Source organism: Osmerus mordax, chromosome 2 (assembly GCF_038355195.1).
Source record: "Osmerus mordax isolate fOsmMor3 chromosome 2, fOsmMor3.pri, whole genome shotgun sequence".
NCBI classification, from domain to species: Eukaryota; Metazoa; Chordata; class Actinopteri; order Osmeriformes; family Osmeridae; genus Osmerus; species Osmerus mordax.
The window spans coordinates 14,037,807-14,056,941 of record NC_090051.1 but is presented as its reverse complement, the minus strand read 5'-3'; the positions used below and the strand labels follow the sequence as shown (position 1 = coordinate 14,056,941).

At 47.5% G+C, this 19,135-nt stretch overlaps 2 protein-coding genes across 2 annotated transcripts; both read right to left on the bottom strand.

The window, feature by feature from the left end:
* Positions 1 to 10,299: 10,299 nt before the first annotated feature.
* tnfsf13b (TNF superfamily member 13b) lies at positions 10,300 to 13,708 on the bottom strand. Its single transcript, XM_067258115.1, has 6 exons — positions 13,330 to 13,708; positions 13,102 to 13,246; positions 12,405 to 12,461; positions 11,832 to 11,956; positions 11,206 to 11,356; positions 10,300 to 11,045 (listed from the first exon to the last, which is right to left on the bottom strand). The coding sequence occupies exons 1-6, from the start codon at positions 13,588 to 13,590 to the stop codon at positions 10,933 to 10,935; spliced, it is 852 nt and encodes a 283-aa protein (XP_067114216.1). The 5' UTR covers positions 13,591 to 13,708; the 3' UTR covers positions 10,300 to 10,932.
* Positions 13,709 to 14,219: 511 nt separating this feature from the next.
* abhd13 (abhydrolase domain containing 13) lies at positions 14,220 to 18,593 on the bottom strand. The gene is made up of 2 exons (XM_067229390.1): positions 18,450 to 18,593; positions 14,220 to 17,515 (listed from the first exon to the last, which is right to left on the bottom strand). The coding sequence occupies exon 2, from the start codon at positions 17,475 to 17,477 to the stop codon at positions 16,416 to 16,418; it is 1,062 nt and encodes a 353-aa protein (XP_067085491.1). The 5' UTR covers positions 17,478 to 17,515; positions 18,450 to 18,593; the 3' UTR covers positions 14,220 to 16,415.
* Positions 18,594 to 19,135: the final 542 nt, after the last annotated feature.

The following is a 19,135-nucleotide window of genomic DNA, read 5'->3' as shown; positions in this document are numbered from 1 at the left end:
GAACAACCCATGTATTTATTTACAGACATCAACTGAGCTGACCTTGAGTGAATACTGACTTGTCATGATTCACAGAACAAGGAGGGATAAACATTGAGTTTTTAACAGTGAATTTCACAGAATTCTTTCCACATAAACATATCCTCACCCCCCGCTACGTGTACACACACAGACACCCTAAGTATTTCACGGTATATTTAGAACCATGACAACTGCACAGAACATCTGCCTTTCCTATCATTATCTAGCCTGGAGCGGTACACACACACAGACACATGCACACAGCTTCTGCACAATGACACTCTGGCACACATGGTTTCTCTCCTACGCACTCCAGCTCTCTGTGAACGCTCGCTATCAGCACAGAGAGAAGAGAAGAACGCCACACACCACACTTCAATGTTAACCTCAAATAAACAAAGAAGGAAAGAGAGAGACAGAGAGAGAGAGAGAGAGAGAGAGAGAGAGAGAGAGAGAGAGAGAGAGAGAGAGAGAGAGAGAGAATGTATAGAAAAACAGGTGCCCTACCAGAGACCCATCCACTGGGAACAAGGGATGAAGGAAAGAGAGAAGCGTGTCTGTCCGACCAAACGAACGATAGCCCGCCTCCCACACTCCTCAGCCAAATCTATTTCACACTCCTTCACCTCCCCGCCACTGTGATGTCATTCATTCATCCGTTCCTCCACGTCGCCATGGAAACTACGCCCGCTTGGAGCAGTTTGTTCGTCTTTCGTCTCTCACTCACTCCTCCCCTCCGGCTCCCTGACCCCCCCTCCCCCACTTTCAGGGGTGCAGTTACACCCCCTCTGAAGTTCCCCACACCCCCCTCCCCCCTGCCTGCTGTCCTGAAGTCAGCCATAAGCAGGGTTGGGAGAAGAGGGGAGGGGGAGGAGAGGGGAGGCAGGAGGGATGGACGGTTACAAGAAGTCAGCTTTGTTACTACTAGACAGTCCTGTTCCTAACAATAAATGACAACTACTGTAAATACATCCAAATATTCAATTTATTCTAAAAACACACATACAAATGTATTCTAACAGACACACATACAAACACACACACACACCACAGTACTGTCTCGGATCCATGGAGCCATGGACCAGCCCCTTCAAGGTGATGAATAGTTAATGAGGTTCCCAACTCCATCAGTAGACTCTCTCCGCTAATGATCACCATGGTGACCTTGGGATGGAGGCAGGACACCCTCTCATTTAGCCACTAATCATACACACACACACACACACACACACATACTAACACACTTTGTCTGGGGTGTCCCCAGCTATTTAAGTAGCTGTCGTCACATCATTGTACCCCCTCACCCCCCCACACCCAGATGCTTTCTTTCCTTCCCCACCCCCCTGATCTATGAAGGAGGGCACTGATGGTATTCAATTAGAGAGAGAGAAAGTGGGAGAGGGAGGGAGAGAGAGAGAGAGAGAGAGAGAGAGAGAGAGAGAGAGAGAGAGAGAGAGAGAGAGAGAGAGAGAGAGAGAGAGAGAGAGAGGGTATAGCCAGGCAATCAGACAAAGACACTAAGAGAGAGATGAAGACAGGAGGGGAGGAGGGGAGGAGGAGCAGGGGTGGATGTAGTTTGTGGGGGTAAGGGCAGCATTCAATCTTGCTGTTACACAATTATACAAACAAATGCAACGTTTCCATGTAACAAACAGCCCTATTTTCTTCCAGCTAGCACACTCCTTCATCTCTCCTCCCCAGCTCTCCATACGCTATTGCCCCACTTTCATCAACATCTCTACACTTCTCACGCTATCTTCCACTCATGGGAACCCATGTTCATCTCCCTTCTTCCTTCCTCGTTTCCTCTCCATCTTTTTCACCCCTCCTTTGACTCTCTGTCTTTCCATCTCGCTATTTCTCTCTCACTCCACACTGTGCAATGCCCTCTTCCATATATTTCCCTAAAGGTGGCTATAAGTTTCCTCCTCGACCACTCTTTCTGATGTACAGTATCCTCCACCCCTCTCTCCCCATCCGCTGTCCCGTTTCTCTCCATCGACAACACCATGACCACGACCAGGCTGGCGTTCCTGACCCTCAGAGAGCACACTCCATTGTCAGAAGCCTGATGTTAATCAGTCGGAATATAAACGATGGCTTAGAGATTCATGCACAAGCACACACATGATTTGACATCACACGCGCAAAACCCGCACGCACACTCACACTCATGAACACACACACCTGTTCTCTCTCATCTATCTTTGAATCCCCCTCTGGCTGCAAGGCAAGATCAAAGCCTGCTCTTAAAGGGAATGTTTAAAGGCTTGCGCGAAAGAAGTTAGCACAGCTCTGAAACTAGGCTAATACTGAACTCTCAGATCTGTTTGGTTGTAGGCAGTTCCCATGTTTCAGACCTGATGTGCATATGTATGTATATGTACATATTTCATATGTGGATAGACAGACAGACAGACAGACAGACAGACAGACAGACAGATAGATAGACAGATAGACAGATAGACAGAGAGACAAACAGACATATAGACAGATAGATAGATAGTACAGTATACAGTATATAAGTTGATATATACATTATATTTGTCCCACACTCACACACATCATTTATATATATATTTATTGCATGTGTATGAGTGTGTCCTGCGGATGACAGGAGCAGCAGAGTGGTTGCATTCCGAGCACCTGCCCACCCTGACATTCCAGGACAGAGAGAGAGCCAGCTGCCTCATCACACACACGCCCTTCCCTCCTCTCCCTTTCTCCCCCTCTCCCTACCTTCTTCTCGTTTCAATCCCCCACCCCCTTCCCCCTCATGCTATAGTATCACTACACACACACCCCTCAATGTCCACTCCAATCCAACCCTTCTCCCGATCCTACCATTGCACACTCTTCACTGTACTGCAGCCACCCCTAACACACAGAAGCCACACATAAACACATGAACACACAAAACACATGAACACAAATTCATACACATAGACTGTATTTATTTACTGATTTAATTGTGAGTTAATAGCTTTCACAGATGAACAGGTAACCATACACACACACACACAGCAGGGACAGGTCCTGGCAGGCCCAGACTTTGACCCTGAAACGGTTGCCCTCGCTGACATAGTAGCCAATTATAGCCCAGGAAAAGAAACAAAGTCTCCAAGGCTACCAATTACATGCCAGTGGCAGGCAGGCAGGCAGAGCCTGAAAATGAGGAAGTGTTGTGTCAAACTAAGAAACTGCTACTCCCAGAGACGGTGACCTCGAGGTCTGCCAAAGCTAGCTACCAAACTGTTGGAATATGTTTGTATGGCATGTGTTTGGCTTGACTCATCCTTCTGGTCTGACTAAGTCTTTGACTGGGTGTTTGTGACTTAGCCTATCCTCTGCACTGTGGCCAACAGACACAGACCTCTGACTTCTCCAGTTAAGGGAAAGACCTCCACACAGCAGCAGTGCTGAGCAATGCTTCCCAACACCTGTCCTGTCCATCGTATCATCTGTCTGGGAACTCTGCCCAAAACCTTTCTGAAAGGAAAGGGTTTTCCTAACTTTTTTTTCCCCCAAGCAGCGGGTTTTACGAAATATGTTCTTCGTCTTTGCAGTCTGGACTGCTTCATCAGCTGTTACGAAATATGTTCTTCGTCTTTGCAGTCTGGACTGCTTCATCAGCTGTCAGCCCATCGACGTCACACATGAAATGGATCCATCTCTGTGTGAATGAGAGAGTTGCTCAGGAAATCCAGTAAGCTTTGTGACCCCATCTGAGCTAATAATAGGGACATGGTGGGAACTGTAGAGACCCAGACTATACAGACCACAGACCCAGACTAGACAGACCACAGACCCAGACTATACAAACCACAGACCCAGACTAGACAGACCACAGACCCAGACTAGACAGACCACAGACCCAGACTAGACAGACCACAGACCCAGACTATACAAACCACAGACCCAGACTATACAGACCATAGACCCAGACCATACAGACCATAGACTCAGACTAGACTGACAAGAAACACAGGCTAGATGGAATAGACAGACAAGACAGACTTGAGATCCAGACTAGCCGGCCCTAAGACTCAAACGAGACAGACACTGAACAGACCAGAGACCCAGTTATCCAATTACTGTAGGTTACTAGGGTGAAGCCAAGTAGAGTATATAGACTCTTATCATCCAATCATCCATCCATTAATTCATCCATTTGTGGGGGTTTAACACTTTATGGCCATCATTCCAATTCCCCCGTCAACGGAAGTGTAAAATAAAAATGACCCGAACAGCGGTTCAAGGTAGAAATGATCATAACTGATTTTCTTTTACTCCCACACCCCGTGTAATTAATAAACCTGTTTCATGAAAAGTCACAAACTGAGAGAATAAGATGACCGTGGGGCCTTAACTGTAAATGTCAACTTGTACTTATTTGGTGCATCTCATAAAGTTGCCTGCTGAACAGTGTGAGGTGTGGGTCAGCAAGAGGAACGCTTCAAGAGGAATTACAGTACTTTCCACAAACACCTTTCATGCTCTGCCGGCAATCTTTCAAGCCTCTCTTTAGGAACTCTGATCACTTTCGAATGTGACCACTATCCAGTTTCAATGGCATCCAGTGACATAAATGATCCCATAAAGAACAGCGGGTTTAATGACAAAGTCTGAGAAGATGTGGTCCAACAGAGAAAGAAAAAATGATTTAAAAAGTGAGAGTGAGCCAGAGAGAAGCGTGTGTGGAGGCTCTGTGGTGCCCTGCCAGTCCTCCCCCCCTCTCCCCCCCCCCCCCCCCCCCCACACCAACCTCACCAATCTGGGCTGAGCTACCGAACAGATGGGTCTTGCTGTCTTGCACTAGTGTACATCCACTTACACGTACACAAACTGCACAAGGCTCCACCCACATTTGTGTGCACACACATCACCTCCTGGAGGGAGGGGGGGGCTCTTTGCTGAGAGAGAGCCACAAGGCAGTAATACATCAGACCTCCTCTTAAATCAGGTTACCATGAAGGATCTGTTGAAGAGTCTTCAACAAGCCACCCACCTCACACCGTAGAACCACACACACACGCACACACACACATGCACACACACTTATACACACTGCTGAACCCCTGAACTTCTGTAAGGCAGTGAAAGGGCCCATCTGTGAGTTGGTCTGAAACAAAGGCAGACTTCTCTGGAGGGTGATAGAGGCAGAGTGATGGGTTTCTCTGCTACTGTGCTACACACACACACACACACACACACACACAAACACATACATGCAGCACTGAGTCAGAGCAATCTGTCCACCACCATTCCCTGTCTCCTTACCTCAATCAAACACACTCATAGACACACACACACACACGCACACACCAACATAAACAGACACACACACTCATTGTGCAGCATCTGGGTAGGAGCAGCCCACGATCCCATGAAACTGGGATCTTCCCCAACTGCCAATCCCCTCATCCCCAGAGGGGTTTCAGTGTGTGGTGTGTGTGGTGTGTGTGGTGTGTTGTGTGTGTGGTGTGTTGTGTGTGTGTGCCAATAAACCTGTTTTTCTCTGCATGTGGTGCCAGCCGGCACGTGGGCACAGGCTCGGGACGAGCAACACATTAGCTAACAAGAACAACAATGACAACACACACATACACACAATGACAACCCAACATTTCTCCCGAACACAAAGCTGCCAGTATAATACTGTATCGAACCCTTGATATACCTTAGTAAACAGCAAAGGATCCTTTTGTGACTTTTAACTTAAATTGCTTTGATGGTGAACAGGACAATCAGCCGAATGTGAGGTTCATTAAACATTCTCATTGTATGTTTAGACGGGTTGGTGTCAGATGACAAGTAATTGAGTTGTAAGCTGTAAGTAATTGAGTCAAGCGTACAACTTCACTGATATAAACACACGAACACAGTGAGACGGACAAACACATCTGCAAACTGTAACAAGGAGGTGACCACATACCTCGTGATCCCAGATTCCTGTTTCTCAACTCCAGGGGTGAGCTGGGGTCTCTAGCTGGGGTCTCTAGAGCTGGTGTCTGTAGCTGGACTCTCTAGCTGGTCTCTCTCTTCCCCACTTTCCTCTTTCAGAGCTGAATCCTTCACTCCTCCCAGAGACACAAGCAGAGGGAGTGTAACAGCAGGGAGGGGAGAGAGAGAGAGAGAGAGAGAGAGAGAGAGAGAGAGAGAGAGAGAGAGAGAGAGAGAGAGAGAGAGAGAGAGAGACCGTGTTTGAGTGAATAAGAGTGTTATAGCGTGAGTGATAGAGAATGAAAATTAGGGAGAGGGAGAATGTGTAAGTCCCTCAGCAACAGCTATCTCTACATCTATCCCCATAGGCTAACATCCACCACTAATAACCCAACACAGTCCCCCAGCTCACAACACAGGGAGAGCAAGAGAGAAGTAAGAGAGAAGAGGAGAGAGAGAAAGACAGAGAAGAAGAGAAAGAGTAAGAGCAACAGAAAGAAAGAGAGAAGCAGGAATCTAAATCTCTAATTACAACTGCTGAACACAAGCCCACAAGCAGCTGGTAGGAATGATCGACACAGGACTTACAGACACTTGACCATGTGTGTGTGTGTATGTATGTTTGTATTTGGACAAGTGCAAAGCTTGAGGCTAGCTTTTCAGTTTTCCTTAATACAGTTTTTTGTGATCTTCCTGTTCGACACACACACACACACACACACAAAGAAACAGGCATTCACGTATAGTTCTCGACATGATGCACGATGAAAAGCACAACATGAACAGACAAAAACTCAACAACAAGGCAACTTGCCAAAGGAGAGAACTTCACCCCTCCTGCTCTCCTCCTTCCTGCTGTCTTTCCTCCTTCTTTCATCCCTTCATTTCAAGGGCCATGTCTGTTTCTCCTCTTCCCTCTGTTGGCCTCTCCTCTCACTGGTCCTCATCAGCATGACAAAGACTGCTGCTTGACCTGGTACCCACAGGGAGGGAGGGAGGGAGGGAGGGAGAGGAGGGAGGGAGGGAGGGAGGGAGGGAGGGAGGGAGGGAGGGAGGGAGGGAGGGAGGGAGGGAGGGAGGGAGGGAGGGAGGGAGGGAGGGAGGGAGGGAGGGAGGTGATAGATACGCATTTTTAGATAGATCCGATTTGGGTGCATGATTTCTGTTCTGCACCATCTCTGATCCTACATGTTCCAGTTCTAATCTACGGTATTACTGTAACCCTGGCTAGCCAGTAAGTAGGAAAACATGTCTGTCCACGCATGTCCACTGTAGGGGTTTCTGAGTAACACCTCAAGTAAAACTGAACAGAACATGTGAACAGCCCACAGGCTGTAGACACACACACACACACACACTGTGTCCATGCTGGTCCTCCGTGATTCACTTCCAGTCAGGAGAGAGAGGTATAAATAATAGATTGCATCCCATCGTTGAAAAGATGTTGTTGAGAAGCACCCTGGCTATGAAATCCTAATGTTCCAAATAGCTCATCAATAAACAAATCCCAATATCAGCCACTTGATGAGGAATGTTCCGGTGGGCTCAGACTCCTAACCATGGAGTCTGAGCCCGCCGACATGTTGAACGCCACTGCTGTTTCTCCAGTGGTACTGTAGTGGTCTTGGACATGCTTCGGAGTACTGTTGGTATTAGGAGGAGCTGGAGCGTTGAGATAACCAGTCCAAGCGGCTCTCTGTCAGAAATCCTCCCTGCTCCGCTCCTGCCAGCCTGGCCTGCTGCTGGACCAGCACTGGATGAGCCTGATCATGGAGGGATTCACAGCAACCTGGACCGATACTGGACCGCAGAGCTGCAGCATTGTATCCAGCTGAACACACATTTGTGTGTGTGTGTGTGTCTGTGTGTGCGTGCGGTTGCGTTGTGCAAAAGGGAGGGAGAGCGGGCTCTAATCCAGATTCCAAGATTGCCTTAAGCCCCCGTCATCAGTCAGACCTGCCCAAGCAAGAGTGAGGGCGGGGGGGGGGGGGGGGAGCAGAGTGGGGAGGAAGAGAGAGGAGAGCATGAAGAAGGGGGAGGAGAGTGGGACCAGGTGCCCACAAAGCAATATAATAAAGCAAAACTGGTGTTGAAAACCAAGAGGGGTGTGTGTGTGCGTGTGTGTTTATGTGTGCGTTTGTGTGTGTTTGCGTGTGTGTATGCGCGTGTGTGTGTGTGTACACAGTAGGGCCTTTTTCCTGGTCTCCCTTATGCTACTTTCTCTCAGAGAGACGAACCCACAATGACATCAGCTTCCGCCAACACACCAGCCGTCGCCATGGCAGCGCACAAAGATATTTGGGGGGGGGGGAAGAGGGAGTGTCTTGGTCGACACATTCACCCATTATGGGGTGCTGCTGATCGCCTTCTCTTTCTTTCTCCTTTCACTTGTTCTCTCTTTCTCTCCAGTCTCCCCTCCCTAGCCTCATCATCCCCCTTTCCTGCTCTGGTGTTTGTGCAGCCTGCTGGTGTGTTTGCTGACCATCAGAGGGCTGGCACGGCCCTTCAGTAGTGCTGCTGCGGCGCTGCTTCCCCCTCCGCCTCTCTCCCCATCTTCATTCAAATGAATCAATGTCAAATCAAACCCATTTCGGCGCTTTATCGACATGAACGTGAAATGGCAAATTGCGCCGAGTTCAAAAAAGTGCACGGCAAGATGTGATTGATGCAACGGGGAAATTACACACATTTAGAGACTTTTTTTTTAAACTCTTTCTGACTCTCTCTCTTTCTCTTTGAAGGCAAGACACCCAGTCAATGAGTGACCACCCAGGGTGCTTTGTGTGTTTGGGTCTCTAACTTTTGGCCCAACGGTCTGTGTGTGTGTGTGTGTGTGTGTGTGTGTGTGTGTGTGTGTGTGTGTGTGTGTGTGTGTGTGTGTGTGTGTGTGTGTGTGTGTGTGTGTGTGTGTGTGTGTGTAGACTGGAGATGGAACAAGATGTGCTTGTGTCTCAGATCAAAGTAATCCTAAATCTATAATATGATGCTTAGTTTAGATGGGCAGGGGGTGCTTTAAACTGACTGGATTCCAGACATCACATACTGAGACTTCCCTATAGGCTGCATTATATACATGATTGATGTGTTTTGTACTGTGGTCTATGTCGGGATAATATTGTACAATGAATATAGAACTCAGTAATTTAAGGGAAACTATAAACTACAATGCCTTGCTAGCATGACATGCATTTCACCAGTTTCCTTACACTGGTTGCTTAGCCCTCAGACTTGCTGTAGTAGAGGGATAGGACTGGTCTACAACAGCCCATATTAGCAAGAAATATGTATCCTTATTTGTGCCATCCTGTACTGCAGGAAGCTGCTGAAATGTATTAATTCGCTCTTCTTCATTCTACTTTAACTACAATCATTTACTGTACTTGGCTGTCTCCTCGTTCCCACTACATAACCATGTTTTTTAGGCTTTCCAGCCTCACATGGAGAAACGATGTAAAAACACACGCAATACTCACTGCCCTCTGTTGGCAGAACAAACAAAAAAACTTGAATTTACAGTAACTCTAAAATACATAATAGCACAAACAAAAGGTGTAGTTTACGACAGGATGTCTCCGATAAACAAAATATGATTACAGATATAGTAAAGCATTTCGGCAATATCTGATCACACGTCTAATCGGATGTTTCAAGTTTTCAAACATTTGAAGCAGGACTAAGGATCTAAGTCACGGTTCCCTTTTAATGTTTTGGATACAGGCAACTTTATTCAAACACAATCAGCTCACACTGCTTTGCTCCTGTAGGACAGTGTTATCATTAGTGGTGGGCCGTTATCGGCGTTAACGCGCGTTAACGCGCTGCGACTCTTATCGGCGATAAAAAAATATTGCCGTTAATCTATTCTCAAAGTTGGGTTGGGAGTTGGGTCTATATTTTAACGCGGATGTATACCTAGCCGAATTGCACTGCAGGGGGCGAGAACGAGTCTTCGAACCTGTGTGTATGCCTTGTGTATGAAATTATCACATCAAACGTGACGTGCTAACATGGATGCAGCTATGAAGCCGCCTGGTTTGCTTGAGGGAAAATGTATTTTTAAGAAGCTTCCCAATGGAAACCTCGACAAGACTAGGTTGTTTGCACCTTGTGCTATGGGGAATTAGTTTACTGTAGGAGTTCTTCCAGTCTCAAATACCACCTAAACGCAAAGCAGCCCTTAGCTAATGCGGAAGATGCCGGGCTAAGCACTGATGTAGCGCAGGGGAAGAGTCGTCGTCAAACTACGATGTTTGAGTGCAACCGAGGCAAACCCGTCAGCACAGTTCTATCAGCCAAGCTAACTAATCTAATAAACAGTTAATAAACACAAGTACATCTTATTGAACATAATTTATTTTCATCACCAATTATCATAGTAGAACAGCTTTCTCAAGCAGTTTGTGATGCATTTTGGAAAAAGGAGATGAGCTCCTGGTCTAATGCGCCACCTGGCTTGAGAAACCCGTTCTCAAAGACTTACTTTTAGTCATTAGCACACATATTCTGAATGCCTTCGTCGGAATTCAAATGAGCCATTTTAATCTAGATTAATCTAGATTAACGCCAAGATTACAGTGAGATTAATCAAGATTTAAAAAATCAATCTATGCCCACCACTAGTTAACATCAACTTCAAATTGAAAGGTAAAAACATATTTAAAAAGCACAAATAAACCGCGAATTAGCTGAACGACGTAGATAAGCAGCTTGCTGTTAGCTTTGTCCCAGCTGTTTTAGTCCACTCCCACAGTGACTTCCCATGCTTCCAATTATGGCTTCCTGTAACAAGCCAGCTTCAACTGCTTGGATCTCCAGCTCTGTGTCTTATCATCTCATCAGTGTCCGTTGTTTCTTGTTGCTGCTGCTGGTAAAACCAAGGTCCCCACAGAGGTTAAAAGAGCTCATTCATTATGAAGCCTCCCTCCATCAGGGGCTGGGTGATCCCAGGTTCAAGATCACACGGGTGGGTCAGGCCAGTCTGATGGCCCCCAGAAAGGTAGAGTCTCCATCCAGGGAGATGATGGCTGTGGACCTGGGAATCAGAAGCTCCACCCGGTCTCCCACCTCCAGCCTGACAATACCTGGAGAGGGACAGATCATGTAATGTTGTTACTATTCACACACACGCACACACATGCGCTCACGTGCACACCCATGCATGCATCCACCTATGCTCACACTGGCACACACACATCCACACGTGTGCACGCACACAACACAAACCTGGCCGGGTTCGCTCACCCCCTGTGTAGCAGGTGTTGTAAGGGTGGACTGGGTTCATGTTTTGGATGCAGCGGAACAAAATGACGTTCTGAGGCTCATCTCCGACCACGGTCCTCTTCCTCCTGATCACCTCGTGGCCCATGGCAAAGGTCGGGTCCCTATAGTACACCTGGGGGAGGTTGAGGGGGTGGGGGAGATGGGGGAGGTTGAGGGGGTGGGGGAGGTGGGGGGAGGTGGGGGAGGGCAAGATGAAACCCAGGGACAGGAGATGGTGACACACAGAAAAGCAGGAAAAGGATCATAAACCTATTATTAATTAGACCTAGCATCAAAGCTGTTTAAAGATGGCATCCTGTTAGTTTCCATGGAGAGTGCTCAGTGGCGCATTAAGGCTCGCAAAACCAAGATATGGTCAGTGCCATTTTGAACTTCCGGTTTCCCGGTCTTGTGCAGTAGAGTGGCTTGCCGTGCTGGCTTCATAATAGGTCTATGCCGCCTTACAAAGATCCATCTGGCCTATTGCTACAAACTGAGAAGCTGGGGGTTGGAAAGGACATGGTACACATGGATGGCCCTGCTGCCTGTCAATGCTGGAAACACTGCATAGTGAACAATGCCCTCTAGTGGTGACAGTGGGTAGTCACCTGGCTGTAGACAAAGTAGTATCCCTCCTCTCTGACAACCATGGTGTCACTCTCCTCATCGAGGGCGGAGCCTCTTTTAAGCCCCGCCTGCCAAGGGATTGCTATGTGCTCCTCCAATGCAAACTCTGGATGGAAAGAGAGACAGGTAAATGACAGTAATAGAGATGGAGATCAGTCAGACACTATATACATACTACATTTGCATGTCATGAGTTCTGTAATGTTGTACAATGTATGTGCCTATGTGCTGAGGTGTTTTTTCCTGTTCCCACACTGTACTCCTCTAGGAGCATAGTCTGGGGGTTGACTTTTTCTCTCCTCTCCTCGCCGATAATGGCTGCCTCGTCGGTATCTTTCGGCCAAAGTAAATTCCTTGTCTGTGCAAACTTTCATGGCGAATAAAAAACCATTCTTATTCTGATCAGCAGTGTAAGTAAATTAGCGGCATCATTTCATGCTGACAGAAAAAGAATCATTCTTGTGAATGAGCTGTGGCCAAACCAAGGGAAACCCATTCAGAGGGCTCTTCAGAGAGAGTTTTGGTGAGGATATCTGTCGTCTTTACTACCGTACCTTTCTGGAAAGTTGTTCTTTTGCTGTCAGCCAACATCTGTAGGCAGGATTGAGACACTGAAGGAGGAGGAAGTGAACGGTGGGAGAGGGGGAACAAGATGGAGGAGGGGGTCGGGGGGCAGGAAGGGTTAGGAGGAGGAAAAAGTTAAAGGGGTGGATGAGGAGAGGTAGAGAGAGGAGGGAAGGTGGAGGAAGAGTAAAGGAGAGGAGGAGTGGTACAGACAGCAGGGTTCAAGGTGGAGGAAGGGAAGGTGGAGGTTAGGGAGAAGAATAAAGGATAGCTTTCAGAAATTGTGTTCTGGTAACATAATATATGCCTGCACAGCATGTCTGACCACACAGCATGTCTGTCTTCCTGTAAAGTATTGGTAAACTCAGCTATAAAAAGCAATGCTGCATTTAATGTTGAGTGTTAAAAAAAATAACTACCCTATTTCTCACAGAAGCTGCAGCTGCTAAAAGCATGTTCTCACTGACATTTTGTTGCATCTCAGCACCGTCTTAGAAGGCCTACATAAAAACACACACCGAACTCTGGGGTTATCAATTCCGATCTAGAATAAACCACTGATTTATAGTCTAAGAAAGCAGTCGAATACTTCCCCCTGCCACGCAACTGCAAGTCAGTGGCAAGTCAAGAAGAAAACGAGGCGAGTGTTGATATCTGTTCTTGTATCTTCACAGGATCGGTTCATACCTTTCTCCGTCCCTGCGTCCACACTCCTTTTGCTGATTACGGGCTGGGGGTTAGGGAATTCTGGATGGGGAGAGGCGTCTGGAGGGAGGAGTGGGTCCGGGCAGCCCCTCCTGGCTCCTGGGCTGCTATCTACCTGCTGCAGTGCCTGAGAGACCCCATTTTCAGACACGTTTCTCATCCTTCATAAAGCAAAGAACCCCGAACCACGGTGGGTTTGTGATCTCTTACCTCCCTGTGCATCGCATCTCGTTGCCCTTCTCTCCTGGAGGGGGAGCGCAAGTCCTCCACCTCCGCCTGCAGGGCCAGCAGGTGACACAGACACAGGGCCGACAGGGAGGATGAGGTGACGGCAGCCAAAGTCAGCAGCAAGACCGGCCACGACAGCCTCCTCCCACCGTCTGACTCCTTGCCTGCCCATGGCCCGGGCCCAGCACTAGTCCCTGCCTCTGGCACAGACTCTGGAACACCTCCACACCCTGTAGATGCCATCCCCTGAATCAGAATAGCAGCATGGTCGGGTCCCTTCTGCCAGGACAGCTGTTAAGCCGTAGCATGCCTTTATCTGTCGATCGTGCTGTTCAGTGTATCCCTGTGGTTTGTCTCCTTGCTGTGTCTCTGTGACTCTACCCTGTAACCTTCCTGTTCTCTATCTGTCTCTCTGTATTGAGTTCCGTTCTAATAACCACAGTTAGTACTTCCTGCTTGATTAACGGCCCAGCAAACACTCTCTGCATACACTTGTTTTTTTCTTTTTTACTTTCTTCCCCTTACAAATCCTCAGATCTAGAAACTTCTCTCCATTCTAAATACAGAATGTTCTTTTAGTCTGAGCTGTTACCATGTAGGGCTTTGGCAGGCACCGACATCTTTTGCAGACAAAGACGGTGACTGTGTTTGGGCATGAGAACCCTTGGAAACCTTCCCAAAGTTCACCCACAGAAAAACAGAAGTGTCAGAAATACCTTCATTATACTGGTTTAAACTAAACAAATTATGGAAATCTTCTGCAGATAAAAAGTGAAGCCTGGAAAGGCCGTAACGGGCTTCCAGATGATTTCTGTGAATGTGGAACCAAACCTTTCATAATTTGGGGAATCAAACATACACAGAAACTTGCATAATCCTCAGAGTAATAATTTATTGCATGTTACTGTACAGAGAATACAAAGGGAAGCTGTGTCCTTACAAAAAGAACTGGTCGAAATGGTATTGGAAATAAAATAACACCAACTGTAGCATTATTAAAAAATAAATCAAAAAAGCATATTTAGATGTCCGATTCAGAGATTAAAGCATTCAGTAGATATACAGACCGTGAAGCCACTATCCCATCATAACACAATGGTCTTCCTGTCAGTGAGCATACAGTGCCACTTTATAACCATTTCACACTAACACATAAGCAAACTCATTAACATACATTGTGACAGTGAGAACCCAACACCCCAGCTGGCAGCTTTCACTCCATTCACCAGACTGGCAACCTACAAATACCTTGAAAAAGACCAGCACACACCTGTAAAGGCATTGCTTTAAGAAAAGGACACAGACATTCAGTTTGGTAATCACTTATCTCTATCTACAGAAGGATCCAGTTTATCGTTCAGTCCCCGGAGCTAGCTCCGTGGGTGGGGGCAGAGTATGGTCACGCAGTGGGCATGTCACGCAGTAAAACGACCTGTCTGTCAGCTTTCTGCACAGTCGGGTATAGCGCCAACCTATTGTTAGTCGTTGTTAGGGCAGTGGTGTGGGAGGCAGTGTGCCAGTTTGTGCCAGCCCAACCTACGGAGCGTTGGTCGACTCGGTCATTATCTGCTCTGGAGTAGAACAGGAAACCAAACCTAGCGCACACAATCAAAAAAGGCTGGGAGAGACTGATAGACCAGCATGAGTATTGGGTAGGGTAGAAAGGCAGACAAGGCATTCACTGCCTGTCTGTAGGTTTCTGAACACCCATGCACAATGCATATTATTAAAAACTCCCAAAAACGCAGTGTCAGAAGTAAGACTGTACATTACTCCCTTAAGTACACTGCTCCACTAATCCACAATCAGCACAGAGGATCTACATTATGGAACGTAGTGTGCAATACAAAGTTCAAAAGAGAAACACTGTTTAAACAGACACAGACTTTATGTCTCCCAGTTGTGAAACTCATGTTGAGTCCATGTTGACTGCTGCTTACACTCCTATCAAAAATGGCTGCCAATGCTGAGCAGGTTTGCTGTTCAGAGGACCTAGATGGCTTTGATATCACTGCAATGCAGTCGGCACAGCGCAAGGTAGAGAAAGAGAGAAAACAGGCTGTGTGTGTTGTTGTTGTCGTTCTAGCTCAGTCTGGATCCCTGGAAGACATGCAGGAAAGGTTACTTAAAACCTAAAGCTTGTCGGCAGACTCAGAGCAGACAAAGCCATTTCACCTGGAGACCACGGCTCTGGATGATGATGCAACACCCCTCACTAGACAGCGACTACAGAGAAATCAAAGCTTGAACATTTAGCTAAACATGCTCAAATGAAAACCAAAAACCTTTTAAGCCTATACCAACATCCCAATGTGTGTGTTTGTGTAGCAGTGTTAGTGACCTGTCTGCATAGTGAAGATGCAGAATAAGGCTAAAAACGAATTCCACAAGTAAGGTCTAAGGTTGTACAGCCTTGAATCAGACCAAACTTATTGGATTGCTGAAACATCAATCATTTGTTGTTATATATTTGAAGGGATGATTTATTTTTCACTATAGGCGAAAGTAGTTATTGACTCACTTAAAATGTTTGGGCAGACCTTCCACAAACACAGCATTATAAAAGTTTGATATTTTGTATGACTTCTGTTCCAAAAGATATACTGTATGAAAGCAGCTGCCCCACAACACACACACAACTCTGCAGCCCTTTCAGTAACCGATGAGACATGTAAAAACAGACATGTAGAAACAGGAAAGTTCAAACCAAACCCAGACAAAAAGTATAAAAATGTTGAATCTCTCCCAGGATGTGACTAGTTAAGCCTGGACCGGACCAGCCCTGCTTTACCTAACCAAGTTAGCCTAGACGAGGTTACATCAGTTCCCATTGTGTCCAAGTTGAGGTGTCAGATGATAGTTATACTGTGTAACAGGCTAGGCTAACATCCCATCCCATGGTCCAGAAACAACCCCAGGCCACTGCATGCAGAGGGGAGAGAACAGAGAAAACCTGGCTCTCGCCATCCCTCCATCCTCCCATTCAACCTCTGATGTTTTATGAAAGCAGAGGAAATGCTTGAGGTCGTCTCTGCGTTCCCTCCCTCCTCCTCCTCCTTCCCTCTCGACTAGATGATGGTGACGCTAGCTGTTGACTGGGCACTCTCGTCGCGGGCGTGGCTCTGCAGCAGGTCTTTGACGAACTGCTCGAGGGCCGAGAAGTAGCCCTGGCACTGCCAGGTGTCGTTGTGCGTGCCCTCGGGGAAGATGGCCAGCCGCTTAGTCCGCGCGGGCGACAGCTCGTACAGCTGCTTCATCATGACCGGAGGGATGAGCTGATCCGACAGGCCCGAGACGAACAGGGAGGGCATGCGGCACGAGGCCACCTGGCGGTAGGACAGGAACTGGTTGCGGTAGCAGCAGAGGGGCAGCAGGCGCATGGGGATGAAGGAGAAGAGCGTGGCGGCCATGTGGGGGATGCTGAGGAAGGTGTTCTCCACCATGATGGCGGCCACGCGGTGGGGGTTGGCCGAGGCCAGGCGCACCGCCACGGCGCCCCCTAGCGAACGGCCAAACAGCAGCACCTTGGTCTTGTCGAGGTCGGGCCGGGTCATGACGTAGTCCAGCGTCGCCTCGGCGTCCAGGTACAGTCCGTCCTCGCTGGGCTCGCCCTCGCTCTTACCGTAACCGCGGTAATCGACCAGTACAACATTGGCCTTGAGGTTGACCAGCATGAGCAGCGCGTTAGGCACCCGGTGCCCGATATTGCCTGCGTTACCATGGAAATAGAGGATGGTGGGTGGGGCGGATGAGGAGTTGGCAAGATTGGGCTGGTTGCCAGGGGCGACCCCAGGAGGGATGTCTCCTCCTGTGTATCGGAGCAGGATCAGGTTGAGCCTCACACCATCCTTCGTTCTGATGTAGATGTTTTCGTGGGGGATGCCCGTTGGCATGGGGACGTACAGGCGAGAGGAGGAGGGCTGGTCGGGGAAGTAGAGAAGCACATCCTGGAACTTGTACAGGATGCCAGCCACAGAGGCCAAGATGAGGACCAACAGCAGCACCCCACCGTACAGGTGGAAGGTGAGGATGAGGGCAAGGAGGGAGATGCGGCAGGCTCCCCAGGACCAGGAGGCCAGAGCCAGGGCACATCGCTCCACTGATGCCCACAGCCTCCACGGCTTCTCCATGGCTGGGTTAGACAGGGCTGGATAACACCACGCTCACTCTGAAGAGAGGGAGATAAAGTCTGTACACATACAGATAGAACAACAGAGGCAAGAGGATATAGTGGCTATATGTGACAAATGTAAACCAGACGCAGTGTATTCTTGTTTGCTGCAGAACCAGCAACTACAGTTGATAACCTAACTAGGCTACATCTTCATAAATCATTCACGTAGGATCAGGAAAAGCCGATGCAAACACACTTAACAATTCCTAAACACAATCACCTAGGCTACCCCATGTCGGACCCTGCCTGACAGTGGGAGGAGAGCCAATGCACTACAGTGCATTAGTTAATGGTCTGGCTCTTCGCAGTCGCTGGGCTAGACCCTGTATCAAAACGACAGAGAAGTGGCAGCGCCTGTAACCTACTCTTAATGGTTCACTACGGTACTGCATAAACGATTTTATCGCCTCAGGCCGAGCTACGGGAAAAGGGCACTTTCCTTTTTTCTGTGTCGCTCCACACTTCGGCCTTAATCTACCCGTCCACATTAAACAGATGAGTTCCAAACACGTCTAAATCGTACAACACCTAGCTAGTGAATTAGCATTAATCAGAACTACACAAACAAAATATTCACAAAAACAACGCTACTGTACCTAGCCTAGCTAACAATATAGACTGTAAGCTTTCTATATACAGTACAGGCAACTTTGGATGGGTAGGCTAAATACTGCAACTACTGTATCTTGACTAGCCAAGATCGACACTTCCCGTACAAATAATATCAAACAGATGGCAGAATTAATAGTACAGCTCAAGTGTCTCTCAGTCACTGTAAACAACAAGGAGCTAAGAACCAACGTTAGCTTGCTAACTAGCCTTGCTATCTGGTTACCGGGATTCAACCTACATTGTGAACTGTCTGGTGTGATGGCTACAGTAGCTAGCATTCCAGCCGAGCAATATTAAAGCTGGCCGGTGCACTTACCCTGTTCTCGTATTTCGCGATTCATTGCATGCCGAAAGACAAAACAGATTGCAAACTCTACACAGGCGCTGACTCCAGAATTAGTCGATTCAAACGTTAATAGTATTGCTCCAGTTGCCAATGCCAAAGAATGTCTTAAAGCTAGAGATATGCAGCTATAGCGTTGCATCCACTTCCTCTTTGAGTGTGTGTGATGTATGTGTGTGTGTGTGACGTCTTTTCTGTGCCACCTCGTTGAAACTGCCGTGTAGTACTTTACCCCAAAGTAATGTTCCATATACATTTACTGTAATATCACGTTCTTTAATCCGGTAGATGGTGCTCTTTCAACGCGACATTCTTCATTGGCTTTCTGGCTACTGGTTGCCTAATACTACAACCAACAGTGTACTGTACTGTTTAATAAGCTTTTACAGCAGTGGAAGACTGGAAGTAAAAACCAGTGCAAAACCCCAACCTTGAGACATCAAAACAAGGGTTGCAAGATTAATGCTCTTTTGTTAACTTCACAAAATAATTTGATCAATATTAACTTTAATTGTTCTTGCTGATCTAAACAGCAGTCAATGGAATCTTACTGACTGGCAGAATTATGAAGCGGGAATGAAAGGTTTCAGTGGCAGCCACGCCATAGAGCATGACATAAATAGACAAAGGTAATCTTTATTTAGGGCTTCTTTTGGAGC

Coding starts and splice junctions, on each gene's coding strand:
- tnfsf13b (XM_067258115.1), bottom strand. CDS start 13,590: ATGGCATCTACAGGGTGTGGAGGTGTTCCAGAGTCTGTGCCAGAGGCA. Junction 11,957..12,404: donor AAGAACAACTTTCCAGAAAG/GTACGGTAGTAA, acceptor CTTTCCATCCAG/AGTTTGCATTGGAGGAGCAC. Junction 11,046..11,205: donor CAACACCTGCTACACAGGGG/GTGAGCGAACCC, acceptor GTCCCTCTCCAG/GTATTGTCAGGCTGGAGGTG.
- abhd13 (XM_067229390.1), bottom strand. CDS start 17,477: ATGGAGAAGCCGTGGAGGCTGTGGGCATCAGTGGAGCGATGTGCCCTG.